At 38.5% G+C, this 26,549-nt stretch overlaps 1 protein-coding gene and 1 pseudogene across 1 annotated transcript; both read left to right on the forward strand.

Annotated features, from left to right (window-relative positions):
• The first annotated feature begins 1,196 nt into the window (after window positions 1-1,196).
• tbl3 (transducin beta like 3) lies at window positions 1,197-26,520 on the forward strand. Its single transcript, XM_088339134.1, has 23 exons — window positions 1,197-1,381; window positions 1,473-1,524; window positions 1,621-1,716; window positions 1,786-1,833; window positions 2,256-2,397; window positions 2,487-2,571; window positions 2,688-2,858; window positions 3,226-3,301; window positions 3,529-3,625; window positions 3,708-3,928; window positions 6,713-6,854; window positions 8,055-8,113; window positions 8,215-8,321; window positions 9,474-9,609; window positions 11,270-11,509; window positions 11,600-11,670; window positions 12,705-12,861; window positions 16,987-17,045; window positions 18,717-18,820; window positions 19,049-19,120; window positions 20,263-20,421; window positions 22,657-22,750; window positions 26,056-26,520. The coding sequence occupies exons 1-23, from the start codon at window positions 1,350-1,352 to the stop codon at window positions 26,375-26,377; spliced, it is 2,742 nt and encodes a 913-aa protein (XP_088195260.1). The 5' UTR covers window positions 1,197-1,349; the 3' UTR covers window positions 26,378-26,520.
• LOC148374648 (U2 spliceosomal RNA) lies at window positions 25,120-25,280 on the forward strand (annotated as a pseudogene).
• Window positions 26,521-26,549: the final 29 nt, after the last annotated feature.

The raw sequence follows: 26,549 nt of genomic DNA on the forward strand, positions 1-26,549 counted from the left end.
TTCAGCCTTTTTGAAAAATGTAAAACTATTATTTACGCTACCAAACAATAATTGGATTATGTAATTGTTTTTAGCAATTCAAAGGTGCACTCCTTTGGATGCAGGTGAGGAGTTTCAAATAAATTCATCCTTCTTATAAAAATTGTAGACTCATGCTGGTGAGCAGATTTTACTTTTAGAATTCTTGCTTGTTAACACCAAATACCTACTGTTAAAAACAATGCACATACTCTACTCTATCAGCTTTATTACAATAATTCACAAAATGACGATTAATACTGTTGTTTTTCTGAATGATCACCGAACCAAATAAAACATTTTTTGGAGAAGGTTTTGCTCATAACTTCAAAAAGATCTTTTTTTTTCTTCTTTCCTCTAACAAACAGTATCTGAAAAAAAAACAGACATTCGGCAATTGGAGAAGTCATAAGACCTTGCATCTATGTGCAAGATTTTCATATCTACATACCTATATATTTATAACAGCAAGACTTTCTGTTTTCTCAATCCTCTAACATTCGTCTCTGGTACTGTAAATAACAATAGTGCAAAAATGAGATACATCTAATGCACGTTAAACACAAATAAATACAGTAATCCTGCGAATTACACCCATTTTAGTTCAAACACACCACCTCAAACGCTCGATTCAGTCTGGGAAAGCTCACAATACCCTCGTCACAACCTCAAAACATTTTCTCCCCGGATCTATGGGATTAAAGTAGGTCACCCTTTTTGAGTCCTATCAACCCACTGCATGACTTTTTGCCCAGTTTTTAATCTTTATTTGTAATAGGGTACACTGCATGTAGTCTACTCTATTAGAAATAAATACACCTCCACAGACTCTGCCGCTATGCTTCAGGTGATAGGAGCAGAAAGAAAGAGGAACGGCGAGAGGTGCTAGGAATTAAATGGACTGAATAATAGTAGTAGTACAGTGAACATCATAGCTCGGGACCCTAATCATCTCAGTGTGGTTAATTACTAGAAGCAGCAATTTCCCCACGAAGCATTTTGCATGCACTTTCTTTTAGTAGTATCCCTTTAATGTGTCTGGGGGTTGTTGTTAAGTTCTGGGCGGCTGCACACAGCGACAATAAATTATTTCTCCCTTTTTCGAAATCATCTCAAACACCCTCTCCAGTCTTAACGGGTAGGGCAATAACGATGTCGCTTGATTGTGACGTAATCCCTCATCTTGACGATGACGTACGTTCCATGCGACTTATCTACCAACATGTGGCGAATATGTTAAGGATGCTACTCATGAGCAGCTTTAACGGAGCTTTGACTTCAGTCTGCGTAATTGAGAAAGTATAACGGATTGATCGTTTGTCTTAAGCATCATGGCAAATATCACCGTTCAATTCAAAACAAAGTAAGTTTGAGACCTATTAACCTACTGCATGATTCTCTGTGCCAAACTAAGCTAGCAGCAGTTTACTGTTTTCTACCAATGTGTTTTACAGCTATGCAGTTTCCAGGAAGATAGAGCCTTTCTATACAGGAGGAAAAGTACAGGTACATTGTTGAGTTGGTTCTTTAAATGTCAACACGTACTTCGCAGAGGGCTGTCATAGTTTTAGCTACAGATTCTACTTTATTTTTCCATGACAGATCAGCAAAGATGAAAAATACATTTTCTGCACCTGTGGAACTCGTGTTAATGTTTTGGAAATCGACACAGGAACAATTGTGCACAGCATTGAGCATGTAAGCAAGCGCAACCTCGAACTGAAAGCAAAGTGACGTGACTAGATTTTATTCTACATATTTTTGCAGGATGATCAAGAGGATATTACATCGTTTGTCCTAAGCTGCGATGATGAGGTATGGCTGCTTGCTATTTATCATTCGATGAAAGGCAATGGTTACTCACTATAATTTCACCAATGTAAAATTTATTTTGGAGAATTCGGATTGTCTTTACCATTCTCAGATAACGCGATTCATTTTCTTATTGCGCTCTCATTTGTCTTAAAATCGAAACAACTGTGTTCTTCTGCAAAGATTATGGAAATAGTTTGTATTTTTAATATTTACTGTGCATACATAACCTTTGATTAGTAGATTTTTGTCAACTGTATATGATAATACATGGTACTTAAACAATTCGGAATCTTCAAAAGTTGAGATCGATTGTTGTGACTTTCTTTAAATGATTCACACTTAGCCAGAAACTTGCAACTTGTGCATTGCTGGTTATATTGTTTGGATCTGTTTACTAATTCGATGTTTGGGTTCTTCTTCAGGTGCTTGTAACAGCCAGCAGGGCACTCCTACTGAAGCAGTGGGATTGGAGGCGAGCGCTGTGTACTCGCTCCTGGAAGGCCATACACACTTTTCCCGTAGCCAGTATGACTTTTGACTGCAGCTCCACGCTTTTGGCCACAGGTGAGCTTTAAGTATTGTTCTTCTTTCATTGAATTACAGTTGTTTGAAAATCATTGCATATGTAGTGTGGCGTTTTTTTAATCAATTAGGTGGATGTGATGGCACTATCAAGCTCTGGGATGTTGTGAAACAATATTGCACTCATAACCTTAAAGGCTCATCTGGCGTTGTGCAGTAAGTGTAAAACAACATATTGTGTAACTTATTTTTCAACGGAGATTGTTATTTGTTTACATATGATATGTCACGTTTCTAAAACTATAACTCAACAGTAATAATCATGTGTGCAGCCTTGTGGAGTTCCACCCAGATATAAACCGTTTGCAGCTCTTTTCGTCCTCACTTGACTGTGGGATTTGGATTTGGGATTTGCGCACCAGCCAGTGTGTGTTTGTGCTTCAGAGTCACTATAGTTCCGTCACTTCTCTCAGCTTTACTCCAGATGGTGATACCATGATCAGGTACACATGTTCAATGTGTATCAGTTAGCCCTCCAATTGCATGCATTATCAATCTTTCCGCACTTTGCCCCAGCTAATTTGTTAAAGTATACAGTAAAGATACAACAACCCACAATTTGTTTCTTTAGCTTTTATTATTTATACTTTTAGGTTTATCACTAGATGGCATCCCTTAAAATGACAGTAAATTGTTAAAAATATTTAGGTCTACAATGCAGTGCTTGCTAATGATTACAATGTTACTTACCTGGTCTATAGCGACTTTTCCCCCCGAAATGGAGATAAAATTATTGTGCCATCTTTAATGCGTATTTTGAAATGTAATATACTTTGGAATATTTGCGTTGGATTTTTTTTCTTCGTATAGTTCAGGGAGAGATAAGATCTGCACAGTGTGGGATCTGAAAACCCAGAAAGCTAAGAAAACTGTTCCTGTCTATGAGGTAAGTTAACAGCTGTTTTTTCGCATTAAAAACACACACACACACACAAAATAGCTTTTCTCTGAACCCACAGCAATAATCTGACTCTAATCTTTATCAAGACATCTAGTGTGAATTTTGAGCTATTCTATCTGTCCCATATTTCACAGTCGAATACTTTCACCACTATTCTTCCTAACAAGACTTTGATGGTTTCATGACTCAAGTGTATTGCCTTTTGTGTACAGGCTGTGGAGGGTGTTGTAATCCTTCAAATGAAAGAAGAACTCTCTCAAATTGGAGTCCAAAATAAAGATTTGCATTTCATCACGGCTGGCAGCAAAGGTTCACTGTAGTCCGTGTTCCTAATATAACAGTATATTCCTTTTAACCGGTTTCATCAAAAGTCACCGACTTTTCCATACAGGGCTGCTGAGAGTGTGGGAAGCCAGCACGACCCGCTGTGTCTATGAGCAAGCCCCTCCTGTTACCCTGAGCTCTTCGTCAGAGCATGACAAAGAGACAGATGACAACCCTCGCAGTCTAACATACTTACTTCACCTGCCTGCCTCGGCCCAGCTGGCCACGGTCACTGCAGAGCACAACATAGTGTTCTATCAGCTGCCTGCTCTCAGCACACAGCAACAGGTATGCCATGAATAATTTTTATTTGCATACTCAAACTAATCCAATAAAATTAGTAATGACAACAGTAATAATACTATACAATAAAAGACCCAAACCACGGTGTTATCATTATATCAGCAGGGACCTAAATTACATGGGAAAATGCACTAGATTTGATCTCGTCACAATATTTCTGCACACGGCACTACATTGTCTCACTTTTATCTTGAAATTGTACATAGTTGGGAATCCAGCCCAGATTACAGCCACGAGTGCTGTTGATTACAGAGGGAAAGGCATTAGATTTGATCTAATCGTCACACTATTTTTACTCACGATACCATGTTGTCTTGCCTTTTTCATCTTGAAGGCGCACATGATTGGTCAATTGCTGTACAAGAGTTGTTTGGCTTAACTCATTCCCATAATGCAACATTCTACAACATGGCACAACCTTTCCTATATGATTGCTGTAATCTGAGATTGAATCCCATTGCAGCCTATGTTGAGCATATGTGATCGCTGACATGTGTTGGTTGTTTAACCTTCACAAATTGAGGTTTGTACTTCTTTCTGTGAGGCCCGGTACCAGTCCGAGGCCCGGTGGTTGCTAACCACTGCATGAGCTGGCGGTAATGCCACTGAGGCGCACACATTTTTCATAAGATATAAATGTGAATGCATTTATGTAGCGCTTTTCAAGTCAATGAAGACCTCCCAAAGGGCAATGTGCTTCACACTTTTCAGTTTTACACATTAATCGATTGCAGCGTCAGCCATGCAAGGCGACTACCTGCTATCGGGGGCATTAGGGACCCAGTGTCTTTCCCAAGGACACTTCGACATATAACACGGAGGAGCCGAGAATCGAACCTGCGACCTCTTGAAAATAAGCGCTTTACCTCCTGATCCAATTTCGCCCCAACATTTGAGAGTAAGGAAGAGGATATCTATAGGATGCACAACATCCACTTTCAAAAAGTTTCTTGTTTGAGGCTACTTGTGTCATTTCCCCTACTTTATTTCCTGAAACTGTTAATCCACGAAGAACCACAATTATTTTAAATATGTTCAAAGAATGTAAAAAGTCTTTACTTCTTATAGGAAATGATAGTTTTTTTAATGTCCTCCTCTCCGCTATATTGCCGCAACCCTTCCTCCTTGTAATCCCTGAACTGTGACTATGACATGAAGAACATGCTGAGAGCACGCATTCGTTCTAAGTTGCTAGGCAGATTTTAAGCAATAGCCAGTTAGTTTATGTTCAGGAAACTCTGGGAGCAGCTAATAGAAGCGCGTACTGTACTGTATATTTGACTTTATATCCTTAAATGCCTTTGTAACTAAAGGCAATATTTTCCTGGTGAGGTACTGTAAATGGTCTGCATTTATATAGCGCTTTTCAAGTCAACGAAGACCTCCCAAAGCGCTTTACAATGTGCTTCACACTTTCCCTTTTACACACACTAACCAACCGATAGCAGCAACTACCTGCTCATCAGGGACATTACCTGAAAGTTTCGTATTTAGTCATTAGTAAGAGGTACCACTGTACCAGCAAAAGAAAAAAACAAAAACGAATCCAAACTAGATAGATAGATAGATAGATAGATACTTTATTCATCCCTGAAAGGAAATTCACATTTCCAGCAGCATCCCTGAGCTGAGAACAATACAATAATAAAGCAAAAAGAATACAATATACAGTGTGACGTGCAAATGCCCACTGTAGCGTGTTGTATAGAATAACTAAATAGTGCTACAACAGAATACATATTGCAATAAAATTCGGTAACATGCAATGTAGGTGGTGTGGTTTACTGTGGGCTTTTACTCTGCCGGGTAGAGTTAAAGAGCCTCATGGCATGAGGAAGAAAATATCTCTTCAGTCTATTAGAAAAGCTTCCGAGGGTGGACTCGCACTGGGGCCATAATACTAATTTATAGAAACAAAAAGTTGTTTCTATAAATTAGTATTATTAGTATTGGCCCCAGTGCTAATCCAAACTAATTAGAAAAAAAATCTAGACTGCTTAAGCAAGTGTTCTTAAGCACGGTATGGTGGCCCTAATGTGAGTGTTCCCTAAGAACACAATTTGCAGAAGTATTCACTGACTGAACCTTAGTCACAATCCTGTTATATTTATTTTCTCTGATTAAAATTTGAAAAAAAATTGGCAGTGAGGGGTTATTAGTGAGTGATTAGGTAATATCCTATGAACCTGTATAGATTGTTCTGTTGTAAAATTCAAGAATTTAATGTTAAGTGTTGAAATGGTTAAAAAGGAAGCTAAAGGCAGAGAAAATCATTCTAGTGAAATATTCCCTAAAATTTAGGAATATTAAATTGCGATTTCAAAGAATTTCCTCTTTGCATTTTCAGAGGAAAAAAGGACAGAATAGCAACCACTGTTGCCAATCCCAATTATGCAAATTGTTACTTGACTCTCCAAGCTACTATATTTTGCATGACTATTTCACAAGACAAGTTATAACAACAGGTGGGGCGTTTTTTGACTGGTTAGCACGTTCCCAATTCAGAGGTCTCGGATTCAATTCAGCTACCAGCCTCCCTATATGGAGTTTTCATGTTCTCCTGTGCCCACATGGGTTTTCTGTGGGTACCCTGGTTTCCTCTTGCATTACAAAAACTTAATTGGCAGGTTGAAGGGTGACTATTGTCACCTGCGGTGGGCCCCAATGCCCTGGCGACCTTAGTGAGGTTAAGCATTTCAATGAAAAGTGATAACACAAATGTTAATAAAGAGTAGATATCCTCTTCTCTTACCTTTTTTTCCCTTGCAGTTTGTGGGTTACAGTGACGAGGTCCTAGACGTGAAATTTCTTGGTAAAAATGACAGCCACATTGTAGTGGCGACCAACAGTTGCCAGCTCAAAGTTTTTGAGTTGCTCACCAACAGCTGCCAGATCCTCGATGGTCACTCAGGTGAGTTGCCAGCAGATGGCAGCATGTGTGTGATTTCTTACACACACACACACACACACACACACATATAAGACTGAAACTACATTCTTCTTTGTTAACATGAAAATAAGAAAATGGAACGGCATCATAAATTATAAAATACCTCTTATGTCCATCTATGTTCTTACTCGATTGGTCTTTGACTTCAATCGTTAGACATTTACATTGGTCTTAAATTTCATTTGGATGTGGTCTTGAAAGGATCTTAAAAAGTCTCAATGGTAAAAAAAAACCTTGGGGGAACTTTGATGTGACAATATGTCCCCCGAGAAAATGAGTTACAGAATTCATTATTAACATATTTGTCGGTTTCACAACTGAACAGTAATTAACTAGGATGTGCTACTTATGTAATCCAGTATTGTCATTTAAAATCGAGCTCTCTGGTGCCACTTGCCAGTTGATATGAAAAGTACAGCTTCCCTTCGACCACTTACACTGCGAGTTTTAGAGGCACCACTTTTTTTAATTTAATCACATGGACAATGAAAAAGTGTAACCTATTTATTGCGAAACTGGAGTTTTTTTCCCCTCAAAAGAGGGCCCCATTTATTATCTCTGACCATGAGTAATTAAGGTGAAGAACTGGTGTGGTGAGAGAGCTTGCCGAAAGGGTTGATGAAAATGTTCTGAGATGGTTGGACAAATGGAAAGAATGGATGAAGGCCACTTGACTGAATATGTAGTGCAGAAGCAGTGGGGAAATTAATGAGAGGAATGCCCAAATATGGTTGGGTAAATGGGATGAAATGTGCTCTAGATGTGAGGTTGGTGAATTTTATGGATGCAAGAGAGCATGGTAGGGATAGATGTGTATGGCGAAGCATGACTGATATCGACACATGTGCTGCGGAGGGGGTAAACCAGTGTATGCTGTCGAGACTCTGCTGATATAGGGTCGCATGGCACAGCAACTCACTCCTTGTTGTGCTGTGGGCTTAATGTTTGGTGTAAGATTGGGAAGAGCAAAGGGGAATGAATGTTTGGTCAGTGTAAGTGGGAACTTTACTCAAGTCACCTGCACGAGAGGGATATTGCTTTGGTATGTTGATAGATAGATAGAAATTTATCCAAGTAATAATTTCTCCGCTGTGATGATTGACAAGTAATTAAGCAGACTGTGTAAGAATTCCATTCCTAATTTGACATATCCTCTCGTAGATACTGTCCTGTCATTGGATGTGTTTAAAAAAGGTCATGTCTTTGCGAGCTGCGCCAAGGTGAGGACACACCTGTGCCTGTCATAATGAAACTTTCCCAAAAATTAATTGCTCACAATAGTAACAAGTGATTGTTTTTAAGTGTTGTCTTCATTCCACAGGACAGATCAGTACGTGTGTGGTCCATGGACACTAGTAGTGGCCATGTCCGCTGTGTGGCCTACGGCTCCAGCCACACTAACGCTGTTGGTTCAATCTCCTGTTCCAGGTAACTCATTGTGTTCCAAAATTATTATCAGATGCATTGAGTTTTAATTGGATTTGGTGAAGGTTTCTTAAAATTATTCCCCTCGAGTTCTTAAAGCAAGTGAAAATGTATTTATGAGGCCACACCTTACGCCACTCTAAAGAGAGAAATTTATGAAAGGTTGTAATTGGCTGTGCCCCCCAAAAAAGCATAGCTCATAATTAAAGGTGACATACAGTAGAACTGTGAATAAACCACCGTAAATTGTCAAACAGGTTATAAGCACATGCCTTAACCCGCACTACATACTTGTTTGTAGTGTAATTTTGATACTAGTTTAACAAATCTGATTACACAGAGACTATTGAATGTTAATTCAAGAACTTTTCTAACTCAAAAAAAGTTACCTCGTGTATTCAATGAAATGCCATTAAGTTGTTACTGCTCTCAGTCACCCACTTTTTAAATATCATTATTTAACTTGTGTGTACAATAATTCCTCGGTTATCGTGGTTTGCAGCCCTTTGAGACTCTTTGTGATTAAGGGCTATACAATTAAAAATGACTTGACTTGACGTGGGACCAGACCCCCACCGCGAAAAATGTAGATCCGCAAGGTTGCATGGCACCTTTATAAAAGCCCACAAGGGACTTTATTTCCTTTTTAGATGACCTTGTTACTGACTAAGAGTATACAACTAACCAAATAACAACTATAGATCTACTAATAAAAACACAGAATTGCTGTTGAATGATCTTCATTGTCATTATACAAACGTACAGTACAATGTAATATGATGGCTTCTCCCTTGAGTGAAAGAAAGCAACTAAGGGAGCGGTGAACACAGACTTGTGCTCGCACACCCCGTTTTTTTTACTGACTGCATACACCAGCCTATCACAGTCATGCACACCCAACAAACAAAGCCCTCCATAACTTAGCCTCATAATAGCATTTTATTTGTGCTGTCTGCTCGGAACACAGCGTACAATACATTGAATCAATGACAATAAAGACCATTAAGTTCAAAATCCACAAAGTGGGGTTAGGTCTCTATTACTTTCTTTGAATTTGAAAAAAAAGAGTTTTGTCCTAGTGTAGACATAGCCCAAGTCAATCCAAAATGAAATGTTTTAAAAATGTCTGACATTAATGAATTGTTGTTTGAACAGGTTGAAAACGTCCTTTTTGGTGTCCGGCAGTCAGGATTGTACAGTAAAGGTGTGGGATCTTCCTCCAGATTTATCTGCCACTAGCACAGACTTGCATATGCTTAATGCACGTGCCACGGAGAAGGCACACGATAAGGTACGCTGGCAAAGGCAAATTGGAAACAATTTTATTTATCACTAGGACTGAGGTAGGGAAAGACAAAGCAACGAAGTAGCAATCACGTAATACTTAATGTTATGCAAGCTCGGGTTGGTTGGGGTACATTGAGTCCTTCTATACAGCACTGTGATATGCATTTTATTGTAGGTAAAGTGTTAGACAAATATATTTGATTTAATTTGATTTTTACAAGAAGAAAAATGATGGCAAGAATATCCAGGATTAAAGATTTTGACTTGCTTTTCTTTTTTTAAAGTTAATTTATCTGGTCAAGTGCTGTCAATATACCTGCTCGCAACAATAGGGTGAGCTCAAATAGAAAATACGAAGATTAGATAGATTATTCAAAAGTATATCATTGCTGCAGTACACATGTTTTCCATCTAATATGAAAACTGTTTGCCCCACCTAGCTTTTGCAAGACATTGTACTGATATGCTGCTCACTGATATCTCCTGGTTTCAGTTTCTGCCAAGTAGAGGACCTATGGAAAAAAAGTGTGTTGCAATCTCACATTGCTATTTGAAACGCCATTATTTTAAAAGGGCTAGTTTCATTCTTGAAACTCAAAACCGCTACGTTATTTGTCGCTCTGCACTTTTTTTTCCACTCTCAGGCAAAAACATTGGGAAACATGGAATGTAGTTTGGTGACTAGGCCACATTCATTCCTTCTCAGAAATATACAGTCAATGGTGCAGATAAAATAGCCTTCTATTTTATCTATGACATTCTACACTGTCATTTGTACAAAAGAGACCAAATCATTAAATCAACAGGGATAATTTGAAACGGCCAATTAACCTGACATGCATATTTTTGGAGTGTGGAAGGAAACTGGAGTGCTTGGAGGAAACCTACACAGGCACGGTGACAACGCGCAAATTTCAGACGGGGAGGCTTCTGTAGCTGGACCTGAACAATGTACATCCACACTGTGGAGCTGTGCGCTAACCACCTATCCGCCGTGCTGCCACAATCAGTCATATTAACTCCTTTTAAGATCTATAGAAGACATTCTTTCCAATGATACCAAATTTGTAGGGGTGGAGCTTTGTTACCTTGACTTCACCGTTAAAGAAAATGTCTTCCCTCAGTGCAATAACTTAATGGAAAAAAGTGATTCATATTTTTTTATCAAAAACATTTTCTCTTAAAATGCTTTAGGCATTTTATTAATAACACTCTTATGAACACATTATTTTTTTTTTTTAGTGTAAGGACGTTGTCTCGCGCTAAAAAGTGGACTGCGTGCAGTTTTCCACTTTTTTTTTTTTTACATGAAAATTCCAATCATGGCTTTAGTTCCAGGGACTGCCAGTGTCTGTTCACTGTAAAGCAAACATCATAGCTTTAAAACAAAAATACCAACTTCAAAAATGTCTTATGCAGTATTCCAAATACTTCACATACTGTAGAATCGGGATTTTCAAAATAAATGTGATTGGACATTTTTTCCCTGGTAGTCAGGAGGATATGAGAGTATTTGTTCTAAGTTTGATTGTTTCCATTTATTTCAAGTTTGATCTTGCCCGTAAGTTGTTATAAATGCCACACCATGTTAAGACTGTCACAGCATATGAGACATTTGAATGTGAAGTAATTAATGTTATGCCGCGGCTGCTTTGCTTTTCCAGGATATTAATAGCTTGGCCGTTTCTCCCAACGACAAGTTGTTAGCTTCCGGCTCACAGGACCGCACGGCCAAACTGTGGTCGCTGGCAGGGGAGGGGACAATACAACTGCTTGGAGTGTGTCGGGGCCACCGTCGAGGCATCTGGTCCTTGTGTTTCTCGCCCGTTGACCAGGTGCTGGCCACTTCTTCGGCTGACGGCACATCTAAACTCTGGAGCCTGCAGGACTTTAGCTGTCTAAAGGTTAGCCAAGAGACTATAGCACCTTTCCAAACAATGAGCTCCCCTTTATTTTAGATTGTAAAATAAAACTGTTTTTTTTGTTTCAATTAGACATTTGAGGGGCACGACGCATCCGTGTTGAAGGTCATCTTTGTGAGCCGAGGAACCCAGTTGCTCAGCGGGTATTTCAGACACCTTTACCCAACGTTTCACTTTGCCTATTTATCCTGACAGTCTTACCTTTTTTTTTCTATTAAGTCTTTATTACCCGTTTACCCTGTTGTGCCATTTCTTATCTTATTTCAAACAATATTTCACTGTGTTGAGAATAATGATGAAGAGAATTCAATACATGAAAGTATGAACTCAAAACATGGAATTGCTCCTCTCAAACTCATGTTCTTTGCTTTTACTGTATTATTATTAATGATGCCAATTCCAAAGTTATTTGAAGTGCCTTTTATTAAACTTGGCCAGATACCGTAACATCAAACACTGACAGTTTACACACATTTTTTAAAATGTAAAGTAAATTATCCCAACGTGGTGTTGTCAAATTAGTATTGTGTCAAAGGTAATTTTCTATTTTGCTTATTTTGAGGTTCTCAATCAAACATGAGAACCGATTATTGAATACCATTTTTAAACATTTAAACTTAGAGGTGTTTCATTTTAACACAATCATAAAATGATATTTGCCAGACAAATAAATGAGACAACTGATTATATGCATTAAAATAAAATGAGAAACCCGCAGCAACACCTCATAATACCTTCTATTTAGCATTACGGAAGCCGAAGTCTTTCATACTTAGGTCATGATTTAAGAAGAAAATGTCTTTCATACTGAGTATGTTATTAACAATTTGTGAAAATGTTCCTTCTTTATGAATTGATGAACAGACCCCCTTAAATACTTCCTAAATACTATACCAACAATTAATCGCGACCTACACTAGCTTTACAATACATTAAGTCAGTGTTTACTAATGCTTCACTGTCGCCCTTTGTTCTCCCTTGTTTTATCATCAACTCCCTAAGTTGTAGTGAACAATAACTATTTTATCCATGTCCTTTTAAATAAGCACGAATGTGAACTTAATCTTATCGCGTACTTTTTTAATTACTTTTTATCGGCGGAGGGTGATGATAGGAATTGAGGTTTTTTTTTGTATTCTGTTCACAAGTGTCATGATTTTACCGGTGCTCTTTGCAGTGGCTCAGATGGTTTGGTGAAGCTTTGGACCATCAAGACCAACGAGTGTGTGAAGACACTAGACGCTCACCAGGACAAAGTGTGGGGGCTCAATGCAAGCGGGAAAGATGACAAGATGGTGACCGGGTCAGCTGATTCCAACATCATTGTTTGGACGGTAAAGGATGCATGGACAGTTGGCTTATTTGAAATATAAGACGAACTTATAAAAAGATGTAACTTACAAATACAGTGGAACCTCGGTTCTTGACCATAATCCGTTCCAGAACCCTGTTCGAAAACCGATTTGTTCGATCACCGAAATCATTTTTCCCATTCAAAATAATGTAAATCGTTTTAATCCGTTCCAACACCCTGAATGTTTACCTTAAATGTTTAACATAAAGTTAAAGCTAACCCAGGCTAATCGTACGTTCGCGTTATCGTAATCTTCTGTACGAAAGATTACGCTAACATGAACGTGTAAAAAAAAAGGATAAAGAAAAGAATTATGAATAGGATTTCTTACCTTTGTGGTGGTCAGCAGAATGCGCAGGCAAGATCAGACACCCGCACACCTCCTTCATATTTTGCTATTATTTCTTTCTTAAATGCAATAGTTGTACGCACTACTTTTCTTTTTTCACCTGTAGCAACTTTGCTGCTTGCACTGAATTTCTTCGGAGGCATAATTAGGGGCTAAAACACTTGGTACACCTATATTAAAAGCGAAAGTAACGCGATAACAGTTGGTCACGAAAAGAGCGATCTACACCCGTACGCCGCTCAGCATCGCACCCTAGCATACGCACTCACGCATTACCGGCGTTCGAACTCGGATTTTTTTGACTGAACAGCGAAGCAAGAATTTCTCAAAATTTTGGGTCGGACTACGATTTCTTCAAACTGAGAGGCGTTCAAAAACCGGGGTTCCACTGTACCTGATCAAGGAGATTGTGTGAAAATGGTATGGTAACCAACTTAGTCAGCTAACTAAATACATTCTTAACAGGGTTAATTGAAGGCAATATGGATAGATAAATGTATAGATTCAGACCACGAGCTTGCAGCATTTTTTACACAATGTAAGCCTGTTTTCCTAAAATGTTTTTGGGACTTAAATTGATGTATAGAGTGAAAAATAATATTAACATATTTTTTTAAACCTTTTTTCTCCTTAAAACGGTGGTTTAGTAAATCCACAAAACACATCTTTTACTCGGTAGTTAATCCGAAACACATCAAAAAATTGCAAAAATGACGAGTGGGGATGGTCAGTTCAGATCTAGATCGGTATCTAATCGATTTAAGCCAAATTGACCGGAACAATATTGATCAAATCCACAAACCCTATCTATTACAAATGTCCTTAAATCTTCATTCATTCTTATTCAGATGTTGTCTCCCTGTTTTAAATTCTGTTGTATTCTAATGTTAAGAGCATTCTTGCCTCCACACACATGAAGAAATTGCTTCTATAGGAGAATGAATCTGGACATGTGTGCTGCAGTTGCGCATAATTAAATGATAAACGGTTGTTTAACTTTGGCACGTCTAATTGTTGTATTTGCAGTCAAAATGGAAGATTTTTGGTAAGGAATGGTGGTACTAAGCCATCCTTATTCTCTAGCACTGATTAACATTCTTTCCTTTCGCACAATTTTATTTTATTAAATATCTCTAAATTAGGGGTCTCCAACATGGACCTAGGAACTTTACGTTTTTTAACTTTCCAAAGAATCAAGTGCAATTACACCTCCACTACACTAGGGAGCAGCAGTGCTCTCATTGGCAGTGTTTTTTTGTTTTGTTTTTTACATTTAACCTCCATGCCGTGCAAATAGCACATTGTATAAGCATTGAGTATGAAGTTAAGTTTCCAAGTGGAGCAGACCCTTAAGTGATCATTTGAATAAAATGATTACCCCAGATGAGGAGACTTGATGGGTGGGGCGCGAGAGGACTTTTTGTTTTGAGGGGAGCATGACAGAAAACAATCGAGAAGCACTGCTAGTAGTCGCATGATAAATTGTTATTCTAGAAACTCATACAGAACTGGGTGCCCTTTGTGCTAATTTGCAACAAAAGTTGCTCTTAAAAAGAATTGGAGACCCCTGTTCTAAATGGTTAAAATCATCATTTAAATAAATGTTGAACTTTTTGTCACGTACCTATTTTTTACATCAACTAACGAGTTAACTTGGATGGATGGATATTTCACATTTGCTCGATATTAACTTTAGCACAATTTACTACATAAATATGATTTACTTCAATAATAAATCGTTACTCCATGAATGTAGTTTAAACAAACCTCTCAAGCAAAGTCACAACAGTTGTAACTCACAGTACGTGATGTTCCAATGCTATGCTATCAAGGTTTGGCTTCTTAAGGTATTGTAGGTGTGTATGTGTTGAGGTATATAACATCAGTCCTTACATTTAAGGTCACGTGGTTCTAACCCTCAGGCTATTCAATTGTCTGCTAACATAGCATTCATGTTAATGGATTCCATTAAAGCCACGTTCATGGCCTAGATCAGGGTTCAACAACCTTTTTAAACCTTAGGCTTGTGTTTTTTTTTTTTCCCCCCATTTTTGAAGGCCTACAGAAAATGTATTTTTGTAGTTATATAGGCATAGAACATATTTTAGAAAGCTTCAACCTTCATCTTTCCATAGAAATAAAGTAAGTTTTGTAGCTTTAACCATTGATTATTAAACAACAGTTGAACATTGCAAAGTTTCTTGGAAAGATTGATTCCAATAAAACGTCTGAGCGAAACTGCTTTTTGTAAAAGTGTGCATTTCCCTTTTTCAGGGTGCAGGTGCTTGAAATCTTTAAAAAGGTTAATTTTTAAATGTTGTTTTCAAGGTTTGAAAATTTGTTGATTTTTTTTTTTTTTAATGAAGTGCTTGTAAATGCTTGAAATTGTTGCCATGTTTCTCGGCATTCTAACTAAATAGACCAGGCAATAGTTGAAAAAATAAATAAAACAAGTCTTCCTAAACAATGAAGATGCCATACCTTAGTTACACATCAGTTATATTTTAGAATTTACTTTATTTTCTTTACAATATGTCTTAGTGCTGTCATCAGTAAGAAAAAGAACAAGAACATTTGATACAACATGGACCAAACAATGATTGCAGCAGTCACTAATGAAAGAGGGCACAGAAATATTTTGTATACCCCATTTAGTGATTTTGTATACCCCATTTAGTGATTGATACAGTAGCTGCCACTTTAATATTTAACTAAGGATTCTGGTTCGTTTTCCTACATACAAAATTCAACAACAGGGTTATGGACTGAATCGCATTGTTGTTGTTTTTTTTATGGTACTGAAGAAATTGGAAAATTTGGCTTCAAAAGTCCGTAAAAGAGCTTGAATTTGGCCATAAAAGGGTGTACAAACACTGTGTGCTTTTTTTGAATTTGTGATACCTCCAATATCCAAACAATGCTTTCCATAAACACAATAATACTTTGCTTGCAAAATAACTTTATTTAAAGAACATTGAACTTATTGCGCACGTTTTTTCCAGCAAAGTGATCACATGATTTTGGTCACTCTGGCGATCGCGTTCCCTCGGGCATGCACGAAACGTCATCCCTCTCTGACCAGACAATGATAATAGGACTTATCTTTTGTAAATTGAAAAAGCTCTCTTGAAGCTGTGTTTTGTCTGCCTTGCAAGTCTCGCTGCACCTCTTCAGTACGCATACTCGCTGCATGAGGCTGCCTACACATACACACACACAAACACACATTTTCCGGTAAAAGAAAGTGGGGGCTGCCTTTATGTGTGGACAAAGATCTGATCAAAGCCACTTTTGCTATCATTTTGAAATCATTCACACAAGGCTTGATACTTAGTCATTAGCAGCGCCAAACCCCTTTAGAATAAGTTTTGATTGTTTTCTCTTCTAAAAACTATTTTTACCTTTTTGTAATCACGGGTATTGCTTCTGAAAACGTGTGTATTTGTTGTGACACTGAATGAGTTAAACATTTTGACGAAAAGTTTATTGCAACATACTTTTTTAAAAGGAAAACACAATTTTGTATTCTTTGGCATCTGAAATAAAATTATTATTCCATTTGCTCTAACCCTATTATGGTTTAGAGAAAATTACATTTCTTTATCATTGTTTTTCATAGATTATGAAACAATTCTGCTTTATTGTAGTTGTATGTCAATGAAAAAAAGAAATGAGAGGCCCATCAATTGTTCACTTCTCCATGTGATTTGTGATAAGTAAAATCTAAACTTACTATCACCTTGTTTTTATTACCAGGATGTGACAGAAATCGAGCAAGCTGAGGAGCAAGCCAAGCAGGAAGATCAAATTTTGAAGTAAGTCACTAGGCCACATTCTAATCGTTCACATTACGGGTAAACTCTAGACTGCTGATTGGAGCAATTAAATGAGTTGAAAGCTGCAGTCAGGGGTGTACAACTTTACCCAAAGCTACAATCTCACAACAAAGTTGCTTAATGACATTTTTTCCCTATTTTATGGTAATAAAAATTACACAGACAATTATAAACACCCGATTTTATCTGATTAAAATGTGTAAAGAAAGTTCCTTGTTATTATGTGATATTAAGAAGTAATGGCTCATGGAAAATGGTACTAGTTTTATATAGTGCTGATCCCACGCAGCAGCAGCTGAGCTGTTTCCACTTATTGATTTAGAATGCAAATAGACAATAGTTTGCAATTCAAGTTTCCATGAGGATTATAACATGTTATAAATGCATGAGACTTAAACAATTTTTACTTGATAATGAGCAACGAACTATTGAATAACAGTCACGAAGGAGGTCTAAATCTTGGACGCCGCAAACCCTGAACACACTGACTAACCTAAGCCATGTTCTTCTGACATCAATTAACAAAACAGTGTTTTTGCGGGTGCTTAAAATCCTTAAAAATGCTTGAATTTTAATGTGTTTTCAAGTGCTTGAATTTGTTAAAAAAGAAGAGTTTATCCGAGCAGGTCGAAGAAATGCACGTACTTGTACACACATCATGAAGGATCTGACTGAGGCTGCACTCATGACACAAGTCAGGGGATGGCGACAGAAAGTAACAAAGTTTCAAATTATGTACAGCTCCTTTAAATTTTAGAAGCATTGACTTTCCTTGGGCTGCACCCACCTTAAAAACATCCTTACGGTTGGTGGGATCAATAATAATAATAATGACAACAACAATTAGTCAATCAATACTATTATTAACAATATAATCATTTATTCTTTGAATGATGTTGGAGAAATTGGAAAATTTTCTTTGAAAGTCCATCAGAAAGTGCTTGAAATTGGCCATGAAAAGTGTACAAACCCTGAAAAAAGGGAATGGAAACTCACCAGGACAAAAAATACATTTAAAACCCATTCTGGCTAAACATGCGCAGCAGTAGTCCTATGGAATGAGGGGAAATTTATTTTTTATGAAATCGTTTGTTATAAAATAGTTGTACTGTATTAAATCTAACAAAGCGGCCATACAAAGCTGTATTGGTGATGACTGTTTAGTTTGGCAAAATCTAAGCATTGATATTGTATTACCTGTTTTAATGATTGTATAAATATGCAAGAGAAACATTAAAAGTGATTTGGAGCTGTGAAGTGCACTTCATCCATTTTATGGAAAAGAATGAAGACGTTTCAATCTCTTTGATCATTTGACCATCTATGTTCTTACCGTCATAATCAGATAATTTGCATGCCGAAATTTTAAAAAATTCACATTTCCCTCTTGACTACCTTTGTGGTGCAGAATTCCATCTTGGCATAATTTCTTTGCAAAGATGGTAAACTGTAGTTACATGAAGTATCTTGTTCCAAGAATGACATCCCAAACAAGTTTTTCCTCTCCCGCAGCTCATGGCGGCCGAGTAGCTGCAGTCAAAAGTGCAGAGGAAATCTCTCATGCTCAATGGATTGTGACCAGCAAACGTTTTTTTAGAAAACTTGGTATGCTAAAATTCGATTTTTTTTTCCTTCTCTGTTTTTGTGAAGGCAGCAGGAATTGTCCAACCTACTCCATGAGAAAAAATACCTGAAAGCGCTGGGCCTCGCCATCTCGTTGGACCAGCCACATACTGTGCTTTCAGTAATCAAAGGTAGATTACAGGTTTTTATTCGTCATTGGCATTTTTCCAGAAGTTGCATAATAATAATTACTGTACATTAAAAACAAATCTGGTTCCACAAGTTCCTACATGTGGCCCCATTTATAAACACATTGAGTAATTTGGCATTGCGTAACACAGTTGCACAAATCCTAAAGCATGTGCAACTGTAAAAGGTAAGAAACGCTGTGTAAGTGACATGCATGCCATCTCTTATAGCAATCCGTGAAACAGATGACAGCAGTGACCTTCTGGAGAAGACTGTTTTGCAACTTCGGGTTGATCAGAGAGGTAACCATAACTTTGGGCAAGGTCATCCATTATTAGACATATATACATTCCTACTACATACAGTCACTTCAATAAAAATTGTTGAGAGCTGAAACCAATTTTTGTGTAGGTTTTCTTTTTTCAAACCTGATAAATATTTGTTTGTTTCAGGTATTTCTATTGAAAACAGATTCTCTTATCCAATGGAATTAAACCGCAGCCAGCGGATAATTAAAAAAAGTGAAATCAAAGCACATTGCAGGCTGTAATCATCCATCCATCCACTACCTGCACCGCTTATCCTTAGTAGGGTCGCGGGGGTGCTAGAGCCATCCCAGCTATCCTCGGGCAGCGGGTAAGGGACACCCTGACCTGGTTGCCAGCCAGTTGCAGGGCACACAGACGGACAACTCACTCGCTCATTCACCACTAGAGACAATTTGGACCGGTCAATTGACCTAATATGCATGTTTTTGGAATGTGGGAGAAAACCAGAGTGCCCGGAGGAAACCCACACAAGCACGGGGAGAACATGCAAACTCCACACGGGGAGGCTGGATTTTGAACCCTGAACCTCTGCACCGTGGGGCTGCGTGCTAACCACCTATCCGCCGGGCTGCCTGTAATCATACAATACCTTAAAATTACATTATAAAACAGATTGAATACAATATTGAAACTGGCTTAACCTTGGATATAGAAACATGTTTACTAAATATACGGAATAACTTAATTGCCACTAAAATATCTTCAAAAGACCTTGCGTAATAGTTCACCACGATATTTCATGGTAGAATAAAATGCAGCCAAAGCACAAATACTTGAAATACCGTAACTCAGAGAAATCAAATTTTGCAATATGCTGGTACTTTTATACCTGTCTCAAAATTAAGTCTTGATGGATTTAATATTATTGTATATGTTAAAGTAACCATTGCCAGTATCCAGGACTGTTTCAAAATGTAAAATGTTTTCGTAACAGTTTTTTTTTTTTGTAATGTAATAATAATTATAAACCTCATACATTCTGGATTTATTACAAATGAACTGAAATAGTGCAATCTTTTATTTGTTTTTACTTTGCTGATGGACATATCGTCACATGAAAGCATTATTTTGATGTTGTGGAATCGAATAGATCAATGATGTTGCCATTTTCTCAGAGTCGCTACTGCTTTACTGTGGTGTGTGGAACACAAATGCCAGAAATTGTCTGGATGCCCAGGCTGTCCTCAAGGTGTTGCTTACGCACGTCCTACCTGAGGAGCTTCTGCAGTACCAGGGTGCCCGCACTGCCCTGGAAGGCCTCATACCATACACAGGTAAGTACATAAACGATTGTGGGCATCTTATTTGGTACGTAGATCTTTAGCACAGTCTTTATCCTCCTTTTATTTCCATTACTGTCACGTTGCTAATAAAAAACATCAAATGCAAGCTGTGGCTGATGAGATGCATCATTTGATAGACTGTAATGGGCAAAATGTGGTTTGATGAAACAGGAGTTTAGAAAGTTTGACATTTTATATTGAATTCAACATTCATTACGGATATACTTCTCCAAAAGCCAACCTTCTATGAAGATGTATTCTGGAGAGTACGGATACACGCACACACGAAAATGATGATGCTGTGGGGATTGATCCTGGATCAGATACTCAGAGTGATTTTTTTTTTTTTTTTTAAAGGGCGGGGTGGCTGGTCCTTAGCCTTTTTATTTTCCATGTGGGGCGTGCCAGTTGTTTTCAGTTGTCCCAAAATTGCTGCTAGAAGCATTCCAATCTGTTATGGGCAAGACTCCAGATGTCCAGGCTTAAGACGAGATTTAGTCATTGATTTCGAGGCAGTTGCTATGATTTCGAATGGTAGGGTGTTCCATAGTTTGGATTCCAATTAGACATGAACTTTTCTCATGCATTTGCTACATGTCACTGCCAGTCCTGGCTAAAACATTTTCAATTGGTCCAAAAATGCTGCTGCTTGTGCAGTATTTTCTAATCCTGACTGACCACATTGCCTTAATTCTAGACTTTCTTCCCTGGTAGAGAGGAGAACTGCAGGAGGGGGAACACTTGCCACATTTTACCGATAGCCTTGGTTTGCCTTTAGCCACAAGTGGTTCTTACTTGAGAGCTGTTGAGCTGTATTTTAAGAAGAATCGACTGCTGTTGACCCGAAACTTAGGCATTCTTTTTATTTCGGGACCTAAAATTCACAATAATTCTCTGGTTACGGGGGCAATGTAGAATACATTTTTTAAACTTTTAAACTCTCTACCACAGTCTGATCACCAGACCGAACTACTGTGGCTACCGGGGGATACGTGTCCCTTTGTAATTTAAAAAAAAAAAAAAAAAATTGGTGTTTGATTCAGAATTAGAGCTAGCATTGTTTTAGTTTTAATGTTGGTTGTATTATTAATAATAATGCATTTTTTTATGTACCTAGTTACTGAAGAAAAACTGCTTTTCTTCCTTTGCATGTTCCTTTATTTCCAGGTTATGAGACAAGATATCGGTCGAAATTTACGCTGGGGATCACCTGTTATGTCGAGGTTTCAGTTACAGAATATTCTCAGCACAAATGAACCTTCCGTGAAATTTACAAGTGCAAATGCAACATTGTTTACAAATACTTTCATACTGGAAGGGTAGGCCATGAGTAAAAAGGAAACCTAAAGTAAAAGCTGAAGTGGAAAATCCCCCTACAAGAGTCTTTCGAAATAAGTCAATATTCCTGTCTGCTGTTCCATCATAAAGGGCCAGTGACATGTGTTTACAAATCAAACCCTTGAAACCCACTAGGGGAAACAATCACAAGATTCATGTTATCAGACTTAATTGTAATGCACTTAAATGGTTTGAATTTATATGGTGCTCTTCAAGTCATTGTAGACCTCCCAAAGCGCTTCACAATGTGCTTCACACTTACCTATTCACACACACTCACATACCAATAGCGGCAACAGCCATATAAGAAACCTACCTGCTCTCAGGGGCATTAGGGGTTTAGTGTCTTGCCCGAGAACACTTTGACATTTAACTCTGAGCAGCTGGGGAATCGGTCCTAAGACGAGCTTTGACCTCTTATGTTATAATGCCACCTCTAGATTTGTGGTCTCTTTGATGAGAAATAAGTAACTGTCCATCCAGGGGCACAGAAGTTCCACCCTTCCCAAAGGCTAGAGTTCTTTGAACTGGAGTCGAGTGTGAATGTTAAGTTCTGTCTTTGGACCAAAAGCGCACAACCAAAAGGGTGGATGGAAAAATAAAAGGGGAAAACGAAGGCGTACGTAGTCCGATAATCCAGTAGAAACGAAAAAGGGGGACAGGTCTTTCGGGTCCACTCCAACAAACAAGGATAACAGGAAAAATAACAGGAAAGTTGTTGCGCTGGGCTCATTTGCCCTACACATGTCATTTGTGGGTTTGAATAAAATAGCGATCCAAAGCACTTATGTATGATTTGGATTGGAGCCTGACAAATTAAAACCTCGTAATACAATGCTGAATACATGTCACTTTGTTTCAATTTTTATTTTGTTTTTCTCCCTTCAGAGAGACACATGCAGAGGATCAGCCGTCTGCTGCAGTCATCCATGTTCCTGAACTACATGTGGGAGAAAATGAGAGTAGCCGAGGCACCATCCAGGTGAGGGAGGCTTAATTTTGCCATTAAGCTTAAAGGCATAGCTCCTCGTTAAGATGTACAAAATACAGAATTGTAAGGTTCTTCTTATAATTTGAGTAAATGAGATGATTTGCAAAAAGGCTTACATCTTCCACCAGTGTCTGAAATAACGTCTGCCCGGACGCCTGGGGCATGCATCTTTTACGACGGGAGTACAACTTACAAAACGTCTCCGCCCGGACAACCGCCGACAACTTTTTTTAAGGGGAAAGAAAGAGAAAAAAAAAAGACCGATTTTTCTTTCAAATCAAACGTTTGCTTTATTCCAATTACAAAATCTTGGTTCAGTTGGGAAATTTCGGTTCGTTTGGCAATTGGCATACTCGGCAGCCAATCAGAAGCCTACATCCAATTACTTCGTGCTTCCGGACTTTCCCCAGCGTTATAAGGTCGTTCATTTTCATATCATTTTCCCAAGTAGACGCACAGAGAACACAAGAAAAATTGATATGTGGATAGGAATTAAGCCAAAACCTCAGCCCCAGAAGAAAGGTTTAAAAGAAGCAAAATTTATGGCGCTACAAAACGTAAACGCACATTAAAAGCATCGTGGAAAGAGGAGTTCTTGTGGCTTGTAGCAGACGAGGCAACACAAACATTGCATGAATGAAGATGAGTAAATACTTGTACATACTGATGGCAGATGGAACACAGCGATGTCATATACATGCTAGGCATGTTTAAGTAGATTCATCCATCCATTATCTGTACCGCTTATCCTATGTAGGGTCGCGGGAGCCCAATCCAGCTATCTTCGGGCAGGGGACACCCTGAACTGGTTGCCAGCCAGTCGCAGGGCTCACAGGGACAATTCGCTCCCTCATTCTCACCTAGGGACAATTTGATCCGGCCAATTAACCTGAAATGCATGTTTTTGGAATGTGGGACGAAACCGGAGTGCCCGGAGGAAACTCACGCAAGCATGGGGAGAACATGCAAACTCCACACAGGAGGTTCGATCTCACGACCTCAGAACTGTGTCGCATATGCGCTAACCACTGCGCCGCCCTGCTGCTCTAAGTAGATTTTTAATAAACTTTTTAAAGGTTTTAAAGTGTTGTTCTCTTATATATTCTGATTATACATTCTTAATACTTTTGCAACAATGTTTTTTTTTTTTTTTTTTTTTTTTGCGATTAGTCGTCTTAAATTTTTGTCATGAGTTTCAGACAATGCTTCCACGTATATAGCCTAAAATACCTTCCTTTGCTTAAATATCTCCCCCTATAAAAAAAACCTAGCTTTTACGCATTATCTGTTTTCAGATAAAAACACCTTCTTAATGGTAGTATTGATATGGATAGCAGACGGTTACTGACATATTTCAGCTCTAACTAAATTAAAGGTGAAGATAAAAGCCAGCAGTTCCACAAATAGGAGAAGGAATATGGCTGTGAAGATTGAGGGATATTTTCCTTTAAATGATTGCTGTGTTTAACCATCCCAAATTGTATTACCGCAAATTCCGGACTATAAGCCGCTACTTTTTTCCCCAAATCTTCAGCCCTGCGGCTTATTCAGTGAAGCGGCCAATTTATCGAATTTTTCTAACTGCCACCAGCGGCGCTAGAGTATAAAAGGTAAGATTAAGACCAGTAGAATATGGGCGCCAAGAAAAGACTGCAACCTCTAAGTTTAAGCTTACATTGTCTGAAAAGTTAAGGTATGTTCTGATATGGAGGAAGACGCCCTTAATGGCGATAGTTATGAGCAGAAAGTTAAGGACGATTTTCCGTGAATTTTCCCAATTACGGGATGCTTTTTTTTTAACAGGCACGTTTAATACATTGCGAGCATGATCCTACTAGCGTGTTGGTACCTTTCAAAGGCACTGTTTGGGATGAAAGTTATATTCTTATTATTATTATTAAAGCTTTGAAAACTCTCGGTGTACCGTATTTCTTCGTAAATATGTGTAACTATGTATAATATGTATTTGCAACTGTATATTTTTGTAATGTATTTATTTTAGAGATTTATTCTGTTATGTGTTCTACGGATGAATCAAAAAGAAGGGGTACACGCGGGCTGATGGGAATTGGGGTAAAGCTGAGTTACCGGTAGATCTGTCTGTTGTCGCAGCGGACAATAGTGGATATCTATTTTCCCCACCCTTAACTTTGGAAATATACATTTTGTTTCCTTGGATTACTTTCAACGGGACCCGGACTTTACAAGTTTGCATCATACGTTAATTACGGGTATCATTCTCCATTTATGATGCCAACTGTGACCCTAGAATTGTGTACTATCTATCGGAAATGGGCATTATGTATAGCTCTCCTACTTTATCGGCATGTGTCCGTTGGGTCAGTATGCTTTGCGTAGTGTCAGTATCGTAGCTTATGAACTTGACCAAACTGCAGCAATGCTGTAGGTTCTGTGGTTCTGAATTGCAGTTTTTGCAATCGGGAGATGGAATAAGAGCTTGCTCTGTCCACTCCATGCATCGGCCCGGTATTGCAGTACCTCCGGGAACGGTGCATTCGCACTGATCGCTGCTTGGCTCTGTGGCTAGGACCTTGACTCAGCCTCTTGGCTGAGAACAAGTGTCTCGGCCCCTTGGCTTTGTAGCGTATTATGAATTGACCGATAACGGATAATGGATAATTGATTAAGAATGTAGAACAATAAACCTTACAAAATCCCCCCCGCAGTCACAATCGCGGAGCTTACAGCTCGGTCTGGGTTAAACTTGTGATTGTGTCACAAGTTTAAATGCGGGCGCACGCAGCTTATACATGGGTGCCGCTTGTGTAAGAACAAAAGTAACAGATCACCTAAAAAAAAAAGGTGGGTGCGGCTTATAATCAGGTGCGCTCTATAGTCCGGAATTTATGGTAGTCTTAAATTTAAACTTCAGTAAACAGTCTAAATGGTAAGTGGTCTGCATTTATATAGCGCTTTTCAAGTCAATGAAGACTTCCCAAAGCGCTTTACAATGTGCTTCACACTTACCCATTCACACACACACACACACCAATAGCGGCCGTGCAGCCATGCAAGGCGCCAACTTGCTTATTGGGGGTATTAGGGAGTCAGTGTCTTGCCCAAGGACACTTCAACATATAACACGGAGGAGCCGGGAATCGAACCTACGATCTCTTGATCCCAAGACAAGTAGATAAGGCGAGAAGACCTATTGGGGTTTGAACTCTCAAGGACGACCGGGAGAAGTGCTCTCACATAACAAAATTCACATAGAAGTATTGGTCATTTAAATTTGAGATAAATACAATAAATATATGTCTTGTTTTCTCTACTAGCATGGGCCAAGATGAGGAAATGGACTCGACACCTCTTGCGCCTGAATCTGTGTTCACGATCGATAAAGAGGGAAAAGGCAACATCAAAGAGGAGCGCAGTGAGGATGATAGTGAAAGTGATGAGAATCCAAACATTTCCTATGAGGAGGAAGAGGAGGATGAAATGGTGAGCGCCACTCAAAAAGCCACTAAAAATGCCAACCACCACCCAGTCAGTGAGGAAAGCTCTGAAGAGGAAGACGACCAAGACGATCAAATGACATTGAAAACTGCAAACGGCTTATCCACCTCGTCGCCATCGCTCTCTGTTCTCACGAGCTGACTGACATCATAAAGTTCCCATGCAAACGAGCGCTCAGTTTTAATTGGCTGCAGTGGTGAATTATGTAAGCAAGATCTCAATAATTATGTGCTTTGTTTCTTTTATAATTAAAACCTAACTGGATGTATTTTAATACAAATGAATTTGTGTCTTATTTCTTCACCCTTAACAT

This window comes from Urocampus carinirostris, chromosome 1, assembly GCF_059441175.1.
Source record: "Urocampus carinirostris isolate Australia breed hairy pipefish chromosome 1, RoL_Ucar_1.0, whole genome shotgun sequence".
Lineage (NCBI taxonomy): Eukaryota > Metazoa > Chordata > Actinopteri > Syngnathiformes > Syngnathidae > Urocampus > Urocampus carinirostris.